The 15,008-nt window shown below is 42.4% G+C and overlaps 1 protein-coding gene and 1 non-coding gene across 5 annotated transcripts in view; one reads left to right on the top strand and one right to left on the bottom strand.

Moving 5' to 3' along the window:
- The window catches only part of TRPM6 (transient receptor potential cation channel subfamily M member 6), a 201,118-nt gene that overhangs the window by 167,301 nt on the left and 18,809 nt on the right, over positions 1 to 15,008 (bottom strand). For 3 of the 4 annotated variants that reach the window (XM_066257076.1, XM_066257078.1, XM_066257077.1), the window contains exon 2: positions 7,313 to 7,512. The exons of the other annotated variant lie outside the window; for it this stretch is intronic. In XM_066257076.1, the coding sequence (XP_066113173.1) occupies positions 7,313 to 7,345 (33 nt within the window). In that variant the 5' untranslated portion in view covers positions 7,346 to 7,512. The remainder of the gene's footprint in view (positions 1 to 7,312; positions 7,513 to 15,008) is intronic. 4 annotated transcript variants of the gene reach the window in all.
- LOC136327934 (U6 spliceosomal RNA) lies at positions 4,765 to 4,867 on the top strand. Its single transcript, XR_010729987.1, has one exon. It is a non-coding gene; the product is annotated as a U6 spliceosomal RNA (small nuclear RNA).

Raw genomic sequence — 15,008 nt, 5'->3', positions numbered from 1 at the left:
CCAGGAGTCAGGAACCTTTTTGGCTGAGAAAGCCATGAACGCCACATATTTTTAAATGTAATTCCGTGAGAGCCATACAATATGTTTAACACTAAATACAAATAAATGTGTGCATTTTATGTAAGACCAACACTTTTAAAGTACAATAAGTATCTGAATTCTTTTTAATAACGTTGTTATGCTGTTGCTAACCAATGATGAATAAAGTACTTCTTACCATTAATGTGACTTCTGGTGCTGCATGGTTTTGCTGATGGCTTTGTAGTCTGGTTGATACGTGGTGAGGTTAAGCTTCATGCAGGCATTAAGACTTCCATCGGTTAAACGTGATTGTAGGTTGGTCTTAATGTTCTTTAGATGTGAGAAAGACTGCTCACATGCATACGTAGAGCCAAACATTGTCAGTACAACAATACTCACATGCTGCAGTGTGTGGTATGTGACGGGAAGTGCGTTCCAAGTTTTGACAATCAGCTGGTCCACGGGTTGAAGTTTTTTCATTTCTCCCCACTTGTGTTTGCTCGCCAACTCTGCTTGCTGTCGTGAAAATCTTTCCAAATCTTCATTCAGTGACTTGAACTTATTCACTCACATGTCTGAGGCCTTCGGGTCAGCAGCTCATAGATCAAAATCTCTGATGGAGACACCGGGGATGTAACTCAGGTCAACGCTGTCCAATGCACACTTGTGTGGATGGGTGATAAATTTAAAAAGACGAGTGCGCTCACGAAATTCTCCAAAGCGCGCTTTGAATGACTGCAGGAGATTAGATGTGAAGCCTGCTAGCTGCTGGAGATCAAGATGTTGAGCAGGGTCAGTTGCTGTGCATGCATCTTTAAAATCCCAGTTTTTCAAAGTGTAGTAAATGACCTGTTTCAGTGTCAATGATGAAGAGTTCCAGCTTGTTTTCAAATGCAAACACTGCTTGTTGAAGGGATAAGACTGTATTTCCAATGCCTTGCATTTTCACGTTGAGCTGGTTCAGATGTTCAGTCATGTCCATGAGATAGTAGAACTTCAGGAGCCACTCAGTGTTAGCTAACTCAAGGTGCTTGACATTTTTCACTTCAAGAAAAGTCCAGATTTCGCTCAGACAAGCCGCGAAACAGCTGAGAAACTTCTCTCTTGACAACCAATGCACATTGCTGTGCAGAAGCAGACCAGGATAATTATTCCCAACTTCATCCAGCAGTGTTTTAAACTGGTGATCATTTAAAGCTCGGGCAACAATAAAGTTGACCACCCGAATGACCAGAGACATCGCCTCACCAAGCTGCCCGCCACACAACTGAGCACAAAGCTCCTCCTGATGTAGGATGCAGTTAAAACTTAGGATGGGTCTCTTTTCATGTTCACGAAGAAGCGCTACAAATCCTCTATTTTTCCCTACCATGCACGGAGCACCATCATTATACACTGAAATAAGTTTATCCATCAGTAGATTTTTTTCTTTAGCGAACTCAGTGAAAGACTTAAATAATCCTCCCCTCTTGTCTCTTTCATAGGCAAAACAGCAAGACTTTCCTCACATAGTGTATCACCGACAGCATACCTTGCAATCACACTGAACTGAAATAATGGCTTACGTCTATTGACTCATTCAAAGCGAGAGAAAAGAATGGTGCTGCATTTATGTCCTTCACTTGTGTTGCCTCAATTTGATTTGCCATCATGATGGTACGATCATGAATAGTTCTTGCCAACAAAGGCATGTCTTTTATTCGTTTGATTATCTTGTCTTTATCTGAAAAGTCGTCAAAAAGTTCACTGGCAACATCAAGCATGAATGTTTTGGCATACTCCCCATCTGTGAATGGCTTTCCATTTCTCACAATTGCTAAAGCACCAGCAAAGTTAGCCAAATTCTAGTTACCTTGTTGGATCCAAACACGGAGTTGCTGTTGACTAACTTGAACTCTGCACAGTAGCTCTTAACATGCTTTCTTCCTGCTGTCCCCTACTAGATATTTTGATGCAAATGTAGTATGGCATGTGTCAAAGTGCCGCTTTATATTTGACCATTTCATTGATACAATTTTATCATTGCATATTAGACACACTGCAGAACTGCTCTCTCCACAAAGGCAAATTTCTCTGTCCATTCCTGCTGAAAAGTACGATACTCCTCATCTTTTTTTCTTTTAGCCATCTTCTTTGTCAAAAGGGTCTCTGCAATTAGCTAGCTGACTACTTGATTAAAAGGAGGAAAGTTTATTTCCTGACCTCACAACAACCCATGTATGTTACGCATTATCCAATAAAAATTTGGTGTTGTCCCAGAGGACAGCTGTGATTGGCTCTAGCCACCCACAACCATGAACATGAGTGGTAGGAAATGAATGGATTGTAATACATGAAATGTTTTATATTTTTAACGTTATTATTTTTTTATTAAAGATTTGTCTGTGAGTCAGTTGCAACCATCAAAAGAGCCACATCTGGCTCACAAGCCATAGGTTCTCGAACCCTGCTCTAACCAACCATGCTATCTGGACAGGTCATTTAATTTAATTACTTTGGATACCCATATAAGTAGAATCATACAATATCTTTTTGTGATGCGCTTCACTTAGCACAATGTCCCCTCACAGTTCATCCATGTTGTAGCATATGTCAGAATTTCCTTACTATTTAAAGCTGAATAATATTCCATTATATGTATAAATACATATAAGAAACATATATATCAAATTTAGTTTATCCATTCAGGAAATTTATCTCTATATCTAATGGGTATGATTCTGTTGTTCTGGTAATAAAGCTTAATTGGCAATGATCATGATTTTCTACCAAGAGAGATACAGACAAACAAAGAGAGACTTGATGGTATAATGTCTATATGCTATGAGAGGAAAAACAAGCTAACTAAAGCTATAGCTGAGCTCAGTTCATTATCACAAAGCATCTCTGGCTGATTGGCTCTGCGGTAGAGTGTCGGCCCGGTGTGTCAAAGTCTGGGATTCGATTTCCAGCCAGGGCACACAGGAGAAGCTCCCATCTGTTTCTCCACCCTTCCCCTCTCCTTTCACTCTATCTCTCTCTTCCCCTTCCATAGCCAAGGCTCCATTGGAGCAAAGTTGGCCCAGGCACTGAGGATGGTTCCTTGGCCTCTGCCTCAGGTGCTAGAGTGGCTCCGATTGCAATGGAGTGATGGCCCAGATCGGCAGAGCATCGCCCCCTAGAGGGTATGCCAGTGGATCCTGGTCGGACGCATGTGGGAGTCTGTCTGCCTCCCCGCTTCTCACCTCAGAAGAATCCAAAAAAAAAATCATCTCACCATTCCTCTCTACCTCAAAAATAAAAGTTTTGTTCACAATATATCCTCAGATTGTGGGACAAGGCTTAGTACATACTGTAGTTGGCATTCAGTAAATACATGGCTGAATGAATCTAGAAAAATGGCATGTCATGAAGAGAAAAGCACAATGGTAGCTAGAAAATAATATATGGATGACCTTCAATGATTAGTTCATCCAAGGAAGTATCAATATATATTGACATGGAAGGATCTCCAGGAGCTATTTTTAAATAAATCACAGTGCATGCTAGCATATACAGTATGCACAAATCATACAACAAATACATATGTATATAATATGCCTAAGTAATATGTTCCAAATCCAACTGTTTGATTACCTCTGGATTAGAAGGGGATGAGAATGAGGGGTAGAAAGGGAATTTTCTGTTTGAATAACAGAGACGCAAAGGGGATCCTCAACATGACAGTGAGAGCCCAAAATAACAGCTGTGCATCAAACAAGAGCAACCAGTCTGGCCTCACCAGGTGGTGGCCCAGTAGATAGAGTGTTGACCTGGGATGCTGAAGACCCAGGTTCAAAACCCCGAAGCCACTGGCTTGAGCACAGGCTTACCAGCCTGAGCACAGGGTTGCTGGCTTGAGCGTGGGATGATAGGTGTGACACCATGGTAGCTGGCTTGAGCCCAGAGGTCACTGGCTTGAAGCCCAAGGTCACTGGCTCAAGCCCAAAGGTCACTGGCTTGAGCCCAAGGTTGTTGGCTTGAGCAAGGGGTCACTTGGTTCAGCTGGAGCACCCAGTCAAAGCACATATCAGAAAGCAATCAATGAGCAACTAAAGTGCCTCAACGAAGAATTGATGCTTCTCATCTCTCTCCCTTCCTGTCTGTCTGTCTCTCTTTCGTTCGCTTGCTAAAACAAAAAGAAAAAGAAAAAAATTATATCGATTCAATAGTTGTTGCACTAGCACATCTTGAGAAAAGATTTCAAGAACTAGAAAAGTACTTGCAGTTAATTCGTGAAAACTCCATAGAAAACTGCCAGCATACACAGAAAGAACACTCTGGAGAAAATAAAAGTGAAGAAAGGGGAAGTAATTCATATAATACCTTACTCAACTCTTCAGAGTGTATAGGAAGGCATAATAATGGTAACTCAATTAAATACTGACCTACCTAAAAATTATGAGATAACTATTCTGAGGATAAGTGGAAGGAAGTGGAAGGAGGCATGTGATAAGAGCAGACATGCAAAAGAAAGCTAAACCGTCATCTTCCATACTAGAAAGAAGATACATTATGACTAACCTTTAAAAATCAAGAAGGAACAATATCAACATTATTTAGAGACACGAATAAGTACCAACTAGCTAAAGAGATGAACATGATCGCTCTTTCTGAAAAGCAGGAAATGATGGAGGGTTCTTCTGTTTTTAGTAATAAACTGATGAAACTATATGACTTTGAGCTACGTGTATATACAACTTCAATAAAACTAAAAAGAAAAAAATCACAACTGAGGACACATACTAAAAGTAGATCCATACAGAGAAGATTAGCATGGCCCCTGCACAAGGATGAAACAAAAACTCATGAAGTGCTTCATATTTTTCATATTTTTAATGAGGAAAAAAAACTGAGACCCACTTCAGAATACTTTAGCTAACAATGACTTTTTTTCTTTTGCAGGAAATAGTTGCCATGTAGAGTTCTGATGTGACACAAAGAATAACTGAATTATAGGTAGAATGACCACTTACACTTCCAGCACTGTATGTTTCTACTATAAGTGTGGTGAAAGTCTCTCTGAGAATGTTTGGGTTCTTTGTCCTATACTGAAAACCTATGATTTAATACCCAGTGAGAGTATATTGTCCTGATATGCAAAGGTTGTGGGTTTGATTCCCAGTCAAAGCACATATAGGAATCAGGTCAATGTTTCTCTCTCTCTCTCTCTTCCTTCTTCTCTCTCTAAAAAAAATCCATAATTTAGCCTGACCTGTGGTGGCGCAGTGGATAAAGCGTAGACCTGGAAATGCTGAGGTCGCCGGTTCGAAACCCTGGGCTTGCCTGGTCAAGGCACATATAGGAGTTGATGCTTCCAGCTCCTCCCCCCTTCTCTCTCTCTCTCTCTTTCTCTCTCCTCTCCCTCTCTCTCCTTTCTATAAATGAATAAATAAAATAAAATAAAGTTTTAAAAAAATCCATAATTTAAAAAAAAAAAAAACAGCAAGAAAGATAAAGAGGTGATACATATTTTGGGTTCAGTATTTACCAAATGCTTAATAGTTTGGGTATAGATGTCCAACTAAAACAAAATAGCTGTGATAGAGAATAGTAAACAGGCAAGATAAGACCAAAATTGATGGCATATCACCAATATGCTGTCTAGGTCTTCCCCCTCTCCTCTGGAACACAAGCAACTCAAATGCTATTCAAGCCCTTGTCTCTCAAGACAAGTTTAGTACTACCTGAGGGTACTAGCCCCTAATTTTAGCCCCCCATAAGGTGGCTCATGCCAAGTTCCATATCAAATGTTTTACAAGTGAGTGAGATGTGGTGGGGAGGGGGGCAAGACCTAAGAAACAGTCAGATTCTTACAGCTAAACCCAGATTCCAGAAAAGGCATAATATCTAATCTAAAAAAAAAAAATGATTTATCAATAGTGGAAAAATCTAAAGCAGATGAAAAATGAAACAACATTTGTATATAGGGGAAAGAAATTGAAGAACTAGGTTTCCCTTCTAGCAGTTAGGGGTGATCTACCTTCTCCCTAGGATGATCAAAATCACATGTATGGGTAGAATATCCATGCTTTCAGTGTTTTAAAGCACTGACGTAGGTTCAAACCGCAACTCTGTTTTTCTTCCTCAGCTTCACTTCCTCCCCTCCTGTAACCCAGTGGAGGGTGGGGAAGGGGGGGGGACAATAATATGTAGACCTTATAGGATTTTTGCCATAATGAAATATTAACAATCACAAACTATTGCAACCTAAATACGTTAGGCATTATTCTAAGTGTATTGCATATATAGCATCTCATTTAGTCTTCAAAGTATAACTTTTATTCCATTTTCCAGATGAGGAAGCCAAAGCATGGAGGTTAGGTAACTTGCCCAAGATCATAGCTAGTAGTGGAACTGGGAAACTAATTCAGGTGCTCTGGCTCCAAAGAAACTGCTGTTAACAACCAAGCGATGTCGAAAGGAGCTCACGTTTGCTAAGTACCTTGTACTCTGCCTGAAATACAATGTGCTCAATATATAGTACTTAAACATACTGTGTGCTAGTGCAGACAAAAAAAAGGTAACAGCCAGGTTGAGGTTCGGCTGCCTTATCAGAGACCAAGGCATGCCCAGGGTCACAACTCCATTCCGGGAGTCCCCAAGCGCTCCCTCTCCAAGCCCCTGGAACTTCCTGTTGCGCTCGGGCCGGCAGTGGAGAGAACTGAGCGCTCAACTTGAGGCTGCGAATTCCCGATGGCCACGGCAGGCAGGGGACCGCGCAGGGGAGGGGCAGGCCGGCGTTTACCGTGACCTGCACTCTCATCGCTCCGGGACTCCGGCTCCGGGCGCCCTGGGAGTCGGAGTCAAGGCTCTCGAGCCCCTGGCCGCTCCGAAAGCACCTTCCCTTCTCCCCGCCGGCGGCTCACCCCGGGTTCGGCCACCCCTGTCGCCGGCCGGAGCTGAACCTGAGAGCTGCTTCCTCTCCCGGACTTGTCCCCGCCGCCTCGGCCAAGTCCCCGGCCCCGTTAGGTCTCCGCTCCGACGCCCCTCCGCGGGGGCCCTGTGCCAGCTCCTGGGGTGGTCCCAGCTCCTGGGACCGGGCTGCGGGACCTGCCCCTTAAGCCCTACCTTGTCGGAAACCCAGGTATGATAAGCAGCTTCGAGCGCAGACCAGAGAGGACTTGAGAGGCTGTTTCGTTCAGTCTTAGCTATTCTGGATCCTAGTTGGATTGTTGTGCGACAGACCTCACCCACAGCCGCCCAGGACCCAGGGCTCCGCTCGGAAATGGCCGAAGGCCCCCTGGCCGCCTGCGCCCGCTGTCCCGCATACCTGCAAGCGCTCCACAGGCGGTCGGGTTCTCATCTTTGACTCGCAGGCACCGCTACCAAAGCCTTATCTGAGCTTCCGACCTGAGGAGTCAGCTCTGGGCTCCACCTCCACACGCTGCCTTTTACAGCCCCGTACATTTGTCACAACATATTTTGGCCTCCGTCACCTCCTGTGTAGAGAGGAGGGGATTCCGACCTTACCTAAATCAAAGGAATAGTGTGGGTCAAATGGGATGTTGACTTTCATCCCAGATACATTTTATGGTATTGTATTGTATTGTGCTTGTTGAGTCAGTGTGCTGAGCGAGGATCGGGAGATGGACTCATAGCACAACTTTTGCCACCTAGGAGGTACTCGGCCTGAATTCACTTATCTCCGCACTGGCAATGATAGGGAATAAACCCACTTTCCTCAGAGTTTATACTGAACAAAGAAAATCTATAAAGTACCATGCAAATGATTTCCTGATTTCTGTTATCTTCTGTGGGTTCTTAGGGAGTCTTCAAAAAGGCTGTGGTCAGTGGCGATGGGTGGATCCCAGTATATTGGCACAGTGATGCTCACTTATTGCAAGTGTTGTTATTAACAATGCTAGCCATTTATCCCTGATAATTGACTTCAAATTAGGGTCACCTACCCATTTAGTCTATCCTAAATATCTGCCCAGTGACCTCATATTTATAGACACAATTAACAGGTTCTCCTCCCACCCCCATTTCTCAACGTGGTTTTAATGAACTTTTTTTTTTTAATTTTTTAAATTTAACTTGAGAGAGAGAGAGGAAGAGAGAGAGAAACCCTGACTATCCCCACTCACCTAGGCACTCATTGGTTGATTCCCCTTTGTACCTTGACCGGGGATGGAATCATCAGCCTTGGCATGTGGGGACAACAAACACCCCAGCCAACCACGCTGCCCCATAAGGGCTTAATGAGCACTTATTTCTTTTTTTGAAAATCTTACTGACTTTAGAGAGAGAGAGGAAGGGGGAGAGAGAGAGAGAGAAGCGCAGATTTGTTGTTGCACTTTTTCATGCATTCGTTGGTTGATTCTTGTATGCGCCCTGACTGGGATCGAACCTGCAACCCTGGCAGTATCAGAATGAGGCTCTAACCCAGGGGTCGTCAACCTTTTTTTACTTACTGCCCACTTTTGTATCTCTGTTAGTAGTAAAATTTTCTAACCGCCCACCAGTTTCACAGTAATGGTGATTTATAAAGCAGGGAAGTAACTTTATAAAATTTAGAAAGCAGAGTTACAGCAAGTTAAAGCATATAATAATAATTACTTACCAAGTACTTTATGTCGGATTTTCACTAAGTTTGGCAGAATAAATCTTTATAAAACAACTTACTATAAGTAAATCTATCTTTTTATTTAAACTTTGGTTCCTCCGCTACCGCCTACCATAAAAGCTGGAATGCCCACTAGTGGGCGGTAGGGACCAGGTTGACTACCCCTGCCTAACCAACTGAGCTACTCAGCCAGGGCGATAAGCATTTCTTTCTTTCTCTTTCTTTTTATTTTTAATAAGATTTTTTAAAGATGTTACTTAATGATTTTGGAAAGAGGAGAAAGAGAAGGGGAGAGGAGGAGCCGTGGGAAGCATCAACTCATAGCAATTACTTCTCATATGTGCCTTGACCAGGCAAGCCTGGGGTTTCGAACCAAGAACTTTAGCATTTCAGGTCAACACTTTATCCACTGCACCACCACAGGTCAAATAATGAGTACTTCTTTATTAGAAAACTTGAACATCTCGTGTGTATTAGCACTTTGCTGTTGTCTTTTTTCTATTAATACATTTAATTTCCTTCCCTCTCTTGACTTATCTCCTTCAAAATGTTAATGATCTATAAGCAGTTGAAAGGTTTAGGAGACCCCCTTAAGACAGTAAGCACCTCTCAATTGGTTTTCACCTCCATACATCTTTTCTGTTACATTTGGTCTTTCACAGCACTGGAGACTGAGAGCTCTCAGAAATCTGCAGACAGAAGCCCAGCAAGAAGACCAGACATTTGGAACAAGTGTCTTGGTGTGCTGTAACTACCATCTAAGCACTTTCATCTCTTTGGTAAACTTTCGTGTTAGGATGGTCAGATACTCTTTTCAGATCAGGCTTCAAGGGACAGAGTTTAAAATAATAGAGCAATTCCAGAGCTTAGGGCATCTGATGTGTTGGTTTACAAGCTGCCTTTGATTCCCAAGCTGTAAAGAAAACACCTGAGGCATTTGTTGGATGTACAGATTCTCAGGCCCCACCCACCCCACCCAGACCATCTGGATTGAAATTTCTAGGGTGGGGCTCAGAAATATATATTTTACACAATCACATCAATTACTGTATAAGCTTGTCTATAAAAGTCTTCTGGTCACAAATATACCTATACTCAGAGGCTAGCTATGAAATTTAAATCTTAGAATGTTCATTTGTAGTAGTCCAATGTGGTTTGATTCAGGCCAACACTTGTTTCCTGAACACAGACTGTTTGTCAAGTATCCTGCTGGGCACTGGGAAAACAAAGATGAATAAGACATTGTCCAGTCTGTAAGGAGTTTGAGTTGTAGGAAGAGAAACAATCAAAAATCAAACAGTACCTGGGATACCGTTGGTAACACTCATCAACATAAACACGGCTTCATTTTCTCATTGTCCTCCCTATACCTTTCTATCTCTTCCCATTCTTTTCTCCTATATTTTTTGTCAGAACTCCATTTTTACATTGGATATTATAAATGTTTTATTCCTGATTTAACATGGTTTTAAAATACTGCTTCAACTTTTAAGGTCAACCTAATGATTTCAATATAGAGAAGAATAACTGATTTTTCAGCAAAGAAAAATGGGTATAATGACAAAAAAGAATTATTTTTGCCCTGCCCAAGTATCTCAGTTGTTTAGAGCATAGCCCCAGTTATAGAGATTGCTGGTTCGATCCCCAGTCAGGGCATATACAGAAATAGATTAAAGTTCCTCTCTCTCTCTCTCTCTTTCTCTCTCTCTCACTAAAATCAATAAATAAAAATTAATATTTTTTTATTTTGCCCTGGCCAAGTAGCTCAGTTGATTAGAGCATTGTTCCAATTCACCAAGGTTATATGTTCGATTCCCCAACAGAGTACATACAAGAATCAACCAATGGGGGAAAAAAAAGAATCAAGTGAATGCATAAATAAGTGAAACAAGTCAATGTTTCTCTCTTTCTCCCTCTTTTCCTTCCTCTCTCGAAAATCAATAAATAATTTTTTAATTTTGTTTTTAATCTGTAAAGATCTTAATAAGTCCCAGTAATTGGAGGATACTACTGGGTAGTTTCTAATACATGCATTCTTCTACTGAAGAAAATTGTTTCAAGTTGGATTTGGTTTTGGTTCAGTGCCTTTATTTGGACAAGTGAGGGTTGTTGGGCTTTTGCACAGTAATACTTCCAAGCTTCTCTGGACAGCCCAGGAGAAAATGAGAAATAATAGCTCTGGGGTTTTTTTTTTGGGGGGGGGGGTTGTTTTGTTTTTTGCACCAAGAAGAAGAAAGGGCACCATGGGAGATTTCTTGCCCAATCCATCATGGTATATTACAGTCTCTGGTTCATGGCACTCACTTTGAGGGACCACCACTTTCCTGTCAGAAGCATAAAAGAAACAAAATAAAGGTTGTGGTGATCTGAAGTCAGGCCTCATAGCAGAGAATTATCAACTAATGTGCTAAAAAAAAAAATGACCAGTCTGTTTGTGGCACCTCCCAAACATGACATCCCACAGCTCAATATGCTCTAGTTAATTGTCACCTAAAGATCTCACTTCTACCAGTGTCCATTTTTTATTGCCCACCTGGAAAGAGGAATCTTGGACACTAACAATCCCCCAAATTAAAAGTTTCTACTTCTCCAATGATCCTGCATTTTGGTTTTTTTCTCCCATTACCTATCTTAGTTTATGAAAGTCTATAATAGAATTGCCTGATCATGATGTGTACTAGGAAGGCAATGCCCACTAACCATCTACCTTCTCTTATAGTGCTGTTGTCAAGTTTCTACCATCCTCATTATTAGTTAAGTTGTGTCCCCCCAAAAAAGGCCAATGAATGTTGGTATAATAATCCCAGTACTTCAGAATGTAACTTTATTTTAAAATAGGCCCTTTACAGAGACAGTAAAATTAAAATGAGGTCATTAGAATAAACTAATCCAGCATGATTTGTTGTGAAGGAGAGCAAACCAGGAGACTGAAGAAGTGGACCTTGGGAAAGAGAGATCTATCGAGGAAATCCCGGATTAGCCATCAACTTCTATGTGGGAAGGGGTGGCCCATATGCTAGATGTATGTGGACCGCTGTGTGAGTCCAGAGGAGCCCTGAAAATGCTGGTTGGTTTTAGGCAGTTGAGGAAGTATGCATTATACACTGTGACAAAGAAGGAATCCATGTGGCTGCAGCTATAGGCTGGCCCTGTCTTACGGGCAGTTGAGCTGGCTACCAACAGCCTGCTAGAGGCAGAAGCCAGGGTTAGAAAATTAGAGGAAGTAATGAAACTAGGAAAAGATATTAGAATGTCTACAATTCCGGCCTGACCTGTGGTGGCGCAGTGGATAAAGCGTCAACCTGGAAATGCTGAGGTCGCCGGTTCAAAACCCTGGGCTTGCCTGGTCAAGGCACATATGGGAGTTGATGCTTCCAGCTCCTCCCCCCTTTCTCTCTGTCTCCTCTCTCTGTCTCCTCTCTCTCTCTCTCTCTCTCTCTCTCTCTCTCTCTCTGTCTCTGTCTCTCCCTCTCCTCTCTAAAATGAATAAATAAAAAATAAATAAATAAAAAAGAATGTCTACAATTCTGTTGGCATTGGAACTGGCTGATGGAATTGGAAAGCAAAGCAATAAACTGGAAACCGCTTGTAGCTTAGGAAATGCAGGACACAAGCTGCCATGACCTAAGGTCCAAGCACTTGTGACTAAGCCAGATTGGGCCAAGTTTCAGCAAAAGACCAGACAGGGTATTCCTGCGTGACTAGTATAACTGTAGGACACAAGAGAAGATAGTATTTCTCTAACAAGGCAGAAAGCAGGAAAAACATGAGTAATATCACCATGCACAGGGTGCCCTGTGTACCCCTCCAAATCAATTCTACACACTTTTCTTTCTTTTTTTTTATTTTGGTGAGAGGAGGGGAGATAGTGAGGCAGACTCCTGCATATGCCCCAACCAGGATCCACCAGGCAAACCCATCTTGGGCCGATGCTTGAGTACCAAGCTATTTTTAGCACCTGACGCTGATGTGCTGGAACCAACCAAGCTATCCTCAGCACCAGGCATAACACTCAAACTAATGGAGCCACTGGCTGCAGGAGGGGAAGAGGGAGAGAAGGAGGAGGGGGAGAAGCAAATGGTCACTTCTCCTGTGTGCCCTGACCACTGAGGAATTGAACCTGGGACATTCATAATGTTGGCCCAACACTTTATCCAGTGAGCCACTGGCCAGGGCCTCTTGATTAATTTTATTAATTTTATTTTTCTGAAGTGAGAAGCGGGGAGGCAGAGAGACAGACTCCCACCTGCACCCGACCAGGATCCACCTGGCATGCCTACTAGGGGGTGATACTCTTTTCATCTGAAGCATTGCTCCATTGCAACCAGAGTCAGTCTAGCACCTGAGGCAGAGGCCATGGAGCCATCCTCAGTGCCCAGACCAACTTTGCTCCAATAGAGTCTTGGCTGTGGGAGGGGAAGAGAGAGACAGAGTGAAAGGAGAGGGGGGAGGGGGGAGAAGCAGATGGATGCTTCTCCTGTGTGCTGTGGCCGGGAATCAAACCCAGGACTTCCATACACTGGGCCAATGCTCTACCACTGAGCCAGCCGACCAGGGCTCTTGATTGATTTTACATTTTTTATTTATTGATTGATTTTTATAGAGAGAGGAAGGGAAAGAGGAAGAGGAAGAGAGAGAGAGAGAAAAAAACACAGATTTGTTCCACTTATATATTGGTTGATTCTTGTATGTGCCCAGACTGGGGATCAAACCCACAACCCTGGTATATCAGGAATGATTCTCTTACCAACTGAGCTACCCAGCCAGGGCCTGAAAAGAAATTTTAATGTGTGGTCAAACTAAATAGATTTAATTAAATAATGGATTTTAAATATCAAAAGTAAGCTGATGGAAAATCTTTCTCTCTTTTAAAAAGACCAAGTTTTCTTGGACTATGTGTCTGCTCCTGATAAGATACTGTAACAAGTTTTCTGCCTAGAAAGCAAAGACCTGTGCTTACAAATTTGTCACAAAAACTGTAATTTAGGATGATGGCTGATTTTGTCTAAAGTCTCATGAAGTCTTTGTGGATAACCTAAACATAACTAATAAGTTGCCCCCGTCCACATGGTCACCACCACGTTAAGAGCTGGGGCCTGGCCTGACCTGTGGTGGCACAGTGGATAAAGCGTCGACCTGGAAGTGCTGAGGTAGCCGGTTAGAAACCCTGGGCTTGCCTGGTCAAGGCACATATGGGAGTTGATGCTTCCTGTTCCTCCTCCCCTTCTCTCTCTCTGTCTCTCCTCTCTATCTATCTATCTATCTATCTATCTATCTATCTATCTCTGTCTCTCCCTCTTCTCTCTAAAATGAATATATATATAAAAGAGCTGGGGCCTGTTGGTGACCCACAAGGCTCATCACAGACAACACAGTGGCCATGTCCTGGAGTCAGTGGCCTGGGCCTTGCAAATGACAATGTGGCCTGGGCTTTGGCCTCCCTCCAGTTTTTAGGAAGTAGCCAGCACAGGCACAGCAGCAGCAGAGGTGGGCTCTGGTGCATCTCTCTTCTTCCCATCAGCCTGAGCCTTAGGAGGCCAGGCAGCCCTGTGGTAGGAGGTGGGGTCCCCTGCCTGAGGTGGGAATTCTCTACACCAGGATATGGAGACTATTCAATCAGCAGGCCCACCAAGTTATCAATATTGGATGGTATAATGCAGGAAAAAGTACCATCCTTCACCAGTTTTCTATGAATGAAGTTGTTCATACATCCCCTACAATAGGAAGTAATGTAGAAGAGAAAGTGATAATACATGTTTCCTAATGTGTCATATTGATGGCCAAGAATCTTTTTGTTCTTCCTGAAACACTTACTATACTAACACAGAATTTTTAATAGTTGTTATGGACACTACAGACAGAGAAAGGACTTCTAGAACTTGAGAAGAACTGTATAAAAAAGCCAGATTACTGATTTTTGCTAATAAACAAGATGTTAATGAATGCATGACTGTAGCAGAAATCTCCTAGTTTTTGAAACTAACCTCTATTAAAGATCCAGTGGCTATCCACATTAACCCGTGGATGTTTGCCTCTGCTACAGAAAACCTTGCAGGCTTTGCAGGACTACCTACAACAAAGAGGATGGGCAATGAACCCACAGAAAATTCAACATCTGGGCAGTGCAATAAAGTTTTTGGAAATTGTATGGTTGGGTAAGACCCATGTTGCCCCTGAGTCTGTCTTAGATGAAGTTCAAACCTACACTATACCAAAAAAATGAAAAAGAGGTACAGGCTTTTGTGGGAATTCTGGGGTGTTGGTGAATTTTTCTACCCCATTTAACACAATGCCTTTGCCCACTATATTTTCTAGTTAAGAAGGGAGATATATATATATATACAGATAGATAGATAGATAGATAGATAGATAGATAGATATAGATATAGATAAAAATGGG

Source organism: Saccopteryx bilineata, chromosome 2 (assembly GCF_036850765.1).
Source record: "Saccopteryx bilineata isolate mSacBil1 chromosome 2, mSacBil1_pri_phased_curated, whole genome shotgun sequence".
Classification (NCBI taxonomy): Eukaryota; Metazoa; Chordata; class Mammalia; order Chiroptera; family Emballonuridae; genus Saccopteryx; species Saccopteryx bilineata.
This window is presented reverse-complemented; position numbering and strand designations above follow the sequence as displayed.